At 37.9% G+C, this 4,670-nt stretch overlaps 1 protein-coding gene across 1 annotated transcript; it reads left to right on the top strand.

Annotated features, from left to right (window-relative positions):
- The first annotated feature begins 2,163 nt into the window (after nucleotides 1–2,163).
- LOC108680772 lies at nucleotides 2,164–3,244 on the top strand. The gene is made up of 2 exons (XM_018169671.1): nucleotides 2,164–2,183; nucleotides 2,491–3,244. The coding sequence occupies exons 1-2, from the start codon at nucleotides 2,164–2,166 to the stop codon at nucleotides 3,242–3,244; spliced, it is 774 nt and encodes a 257-aa protein (XP_018025160.1).
- Nucleotides 3,245–4,670: the final 1,426 nt, after the last annotated feature.

Here is a 4,670-nt window from a genome sequence, read left to right as displayed (position 1 = left end):
AGTTTGGCTGTATTGTAGGATCATAAGAGTAAACTGTTCTTCTTTCAAAGTCCGTGTTTATTTGAACTAACAACTAATAGACGTCGCTCTTACTTAAATAGCCTGGTATATGGAAGCAAAAAATATTGCCTGGGTTTTTGATTTCTATATTCTCCCTCGACAACCCAATATTACGCAATGCGCGCTGGCCAATTTAATCCTAAATTTAAAATCCGACTCAATCAATCTTACCATATGGCAAATGCAATTTAGAACTAGAAAATTATTTTGAATTGACATTTTTGAATTGAAATTGGCCTCACCAATCCAATTTGGCAAACGGTTGTCCATTACAAACAAAAAAACACAATTACAATAATCCCCTCTCACTGTACACGGTATACAGACTACAGTCTAATGAAGCAGCTATAAATGTTATCGACTGTGAAGTTTGGTGCTGCGGAGCGCAAAACATTTAATAGTTCATGACCAGTGACAGCGGCCAGCTTTCATGTAGTGAGCCAGAAGGCCACTCTCAACAGCCCTCTGATTTACAGTGGCTGTAAAACTGTTACAAAAACAACTGTTATTTACATGGCCAGTTAAATTGTTACAGAAAAAACTGTTATTTACAGTGCTTGCAAAATTAATGTGTTATTGCTCGCTTAACCTGGCCAAAGTTTAGAGAGTTCGACTTTACTGGTAAATCAGGTATTTTGTTTACGCCGCACGGAAAATCCGATGATTTGGGGCCTTAGAAAAATATAATAAATTTGGCTTTTCTTCCTCCCTGCTGCCTCATAGGAAAACAATCCCAAGAGACACACGAGTTGGGCTGCTGCAGGAGCGGCGTCTGCTTCATGATGCATGCGATAATTTATTCAAGTTAGCCAGCATTTTATATCAATAGTTAAGTTTTATCCACGCTTTTCTCACAAATGGAATCGAGTAACTACTTCGAGATTTATTGCACGCGAAATGGAATCAGCGTCAATAAAAATTTCTCAGCGCAATATTACATGTTTTTATGAGGGCTTACAAATTTTTACCACACTTTTAATCGAATATAAGTATAAATGGCAATGAAGTTGATTTACAAATAAATAGACTTGCTATTTTTTTGGTGACATTGCAATGAAATCATGAAAAAATTATCTTATTTCTGGAAATACGCATCGATTAAATCAATTTCAATTTGCTGATTGCATTTAATTCTATTATTATTGTAAAAAAATGAAATTCCAGCTGCCAATATAGCTTTGAGTAGAAGATATTACGCCCGGTCGCCTTATGATGCAATATTACTGTCCAGTTTTAAATATCTATTTACCTTATTAATCAAAATCTAAGCATTTCGAAAGCAATGCTAATCATTAGAAGAATGGGCATGGAGCGAGACCCTCCTATGATTATTCGTATTACTTTCACCACGATCTTTCATTCGTTTGTCTTTGTGTTAGAGCCTTCAGCGTTGGATCTTCAACGATTTTTCATGGAAACTAACACGGTTAGATAAATTTTCAACACTCACTAATACTATACAGTAAAACATGCAATTTAAACCATAGACCAGTGTTTATCTTCAGCTCCCACTTCATATTACAAAACAAACGCGTTTCTCCTGATAAATGAACAGACACTCTTGAGTCCCCTCGCTCTCTAATCTTCCGTCGACGAGTTGACACAAGATCTCACTTCTAATAGCTCTGTCTGTAATTAAACACGCAGAATTTTTACAAATTTACTAATGCAGAACTCTCTCTACTCTCCGCGAAAGATGTGGATTGCCATTCAATGAAAAAGAAATATTTAATATGGGATAGCCAGAAACGACAACTTTTCTTTTCCGTTATTTTCTTTGATCAAATGTTCGCTCAGCTAGGGTTGTGATAACTGAAAAAACGCTCTATATTACACATCTTTTTGACTTATTTTCATTCTTATTATTTACTTCTACTCATCCTTGTGAAAATTTTCGGTGACGAAAGATGATAACTTTGGTCAAACCTGTTTTGTTTACCGGCTCCCTGAAAAGAGCTTGACGACACGTCAGTCCCGGGCTAGACAGCGAATGGTTGCTTTTTTTTAAACTGGCTCCAATAGCTGTCATCCGTCGACAACCATCAAGTCGGCCTAAAATCCTCTCTTAAAAGTCAAGAAAATCGCCCATGACTGAGAATAACAATGACATCAGGCCTCAATCGGTAACTTCTATTTCATAGCACGGAAATACTGAATTTCCAAACTGACGATGGACCTGGACTCCGAAACATTTTGTTTAAAGATAGTATGAATTTTTGTGGAGTTTTATTTGCTTTTAAGTTTTTAATACTAATCCTATTATGCCCAAAATTGATTAGAAGTGTATGGTTGGTCAACGAGTTGGAAATTTCAAGCATGAGTGCAGGCATGCAGGAACTAGTAGGTATACCTGCACTCATGTAGTTGAATTCTCCTGGATGTCAGTAAAGTGTGAAATAATTGAACACTGAAATGATCATTAAATTGTAGAACACCCAGCACGAGAATATCCACTGACGGTGATGGCAACACTGTACCTTCCACTGACGATGCTGTCAACACTGTACATTCCACTGACGATGCTGTCAACACTGTACCTTCCACTGACGATGCTGTCAACACTGTACATTCCACTGACGATGCTGGCAACACTGTACATTCCACTGACGATGCTGGCAACACTGTACCTTCCACTGACGATGCTGGCAACACTGTACCTTCCACTGACGATGCGGGCAACACTGTACATTCCACTGACGATGCTGGCAACACTATATCCTTCACTGATAAGTCAGTAAACACTATATTCTTCACTGGCAAGGCAGTAAATACTATATACATCACTGACAGGGCAGTAAGCACTATATTCTTCACTGACAAGGCATTAAGCACTATATTCTTCACTGACAAGGCATTAAGCACTATATTCTTCACTGACAGGGCAGTAAGCACTATATTCTTCACTGACAAGGCATTAAGCACTATATTCTTCACTGACAAGGCATTAAGCACTATATTCTTCACTGGCAAGGCATTAAGCACTATATTCTTCACTGACAAGGCAGTAAGCACTATATTCTTCACTGGCAAGGCAGTAAATACTATATACATTACTGACAAGGCAGTAAGCACTATATTCTTCACTGACAAGGCAGTAAACACTTTATACTTCACTGACAAGGCAGCAAGCACTATATTCTTCACTGACAAGGCCATAAACATTAGATTCTTCACTGGCAATTAAGGCAGTAAGCGCTATATTCTTCACTGAAAAAGCAGTAAACACTATATACATCGCTGACAAGGCAGTAAACACTTTATACTGGTAAAGCAAGAAATCTTTTCTAGATGACCAAAACACGGCCACTCGACAGTGCGCGCTGAGAGCTCCTGAATAACGAAGGACGCAGCAAACGCCGTTCCTACGGGCCACGGTACAGGATCATTTATCAAGCGTCTAAGCCAAGCTTTTCTTCCACGGCAGCGAGGGAGCCGAGGGTTTCTTCTGCACCCTGGCATAAAACACATCGTTTGTAACGACGGCCGTGGACCTGAGGGGAAAAACTGGATCAAGAATGGACACGTGGATGTTCATTAGAGAAATACGATATGGGATTTAATAAACAAACCTCAGATGAAGGTAGCGTCTTTGATCTCGAATGAAGGTATTTATGTAAGGATTTTAATTAGTAATTACGTCTTTTCCGAGAACATACAACATATTTAGAGCAATTTACGGCTTAGTGTCCGTGTGTAAAATTATGGATAATCAATAAAATATAATAAAGCCGTATTGCTTGCATAAAAAATTGCAATAGAAATGGATAAGTTTTGGGGTATGAATTATTAGTCTCGATAACAATAAAATGTTCCGTGATAACAGGGGTAAACTGTCACCAAGAACATGTCACATGTCGGAGGAAAATATTATGATTATGCAATCTATTGAAACATGTCAGACATGGCTAACGTGATTAAGGTTTCCCCGAAACATCAGAATTTAGGTTTACAATCTAAAATTCAGGGAGCAATTTCAACCCACATATATTCAGTCACTAGCGCCTTCTGCATCTCTACTGATCTACTCTACATATCAGGGAAAAATTAATTGAAAAATGTAATCTGAAGATTAATTAACCTACAAGGTAAATAGTTCTATCAGGCGTTGTCAATGGCCGCCTCTATCACGTCGGTGCTGGCAGACTGTGGAAAAATTTCCGTCGAGTCCGCATCCCAGGATCCTCAATGACTCCAATCAGCTGCTACGCACCCGTCGTCCCGCTCCATCCTATTTATCTAACACTGCTGTCACTGTATATTGCTTCAATACATTTAGTATCGAAGCAATATAATTTAGAACTTCAGTTTCGAAGAATTTTAACCCGGTTACGGTAAAATTTATTAAATATCACAGTAAAAATAAATTTAAAATATACTGTTCTCAAAAAATAAGGACGAAGCGCATGAACACTGCAATTCTGTATTAAAAAAAATTATTTGTTCATAAAAACGAAATGCGTCGCAAATTGATCGTCATTTTGAGAATAAGTATGTTCAATTTGTCAAGATGATGTCAATAGGTTGCTTGTTGATCCAAGTCTTTGTTGTCTGTGTGCTTCGCTCAGTTCTTTAAAAGTAGAATAAAATGAAGCAAGGACAGTGAATATCAA

The sequence above is a fragment of the Hyalella azteca genome, unplaced genomic scaffold (genome assembly GCF_000764305.2).
Source record: "Hyalella azteca isolate HAZT.00-mixed unplaced genomic scaffold, Hazt_2.0.2 contig4065, whole genome shotgun sequence".
Taxonomy (NCBI): domain Eukaryota; kingdom Metazoa; phylum Arthropoda; class Malacostraca; order Amphipoda; family Hyalellidae; genus Hyalella; species Hyalella azteca.
This window is presented reverse-complemented; position numbering and strand designations above follow the sequence as displayed.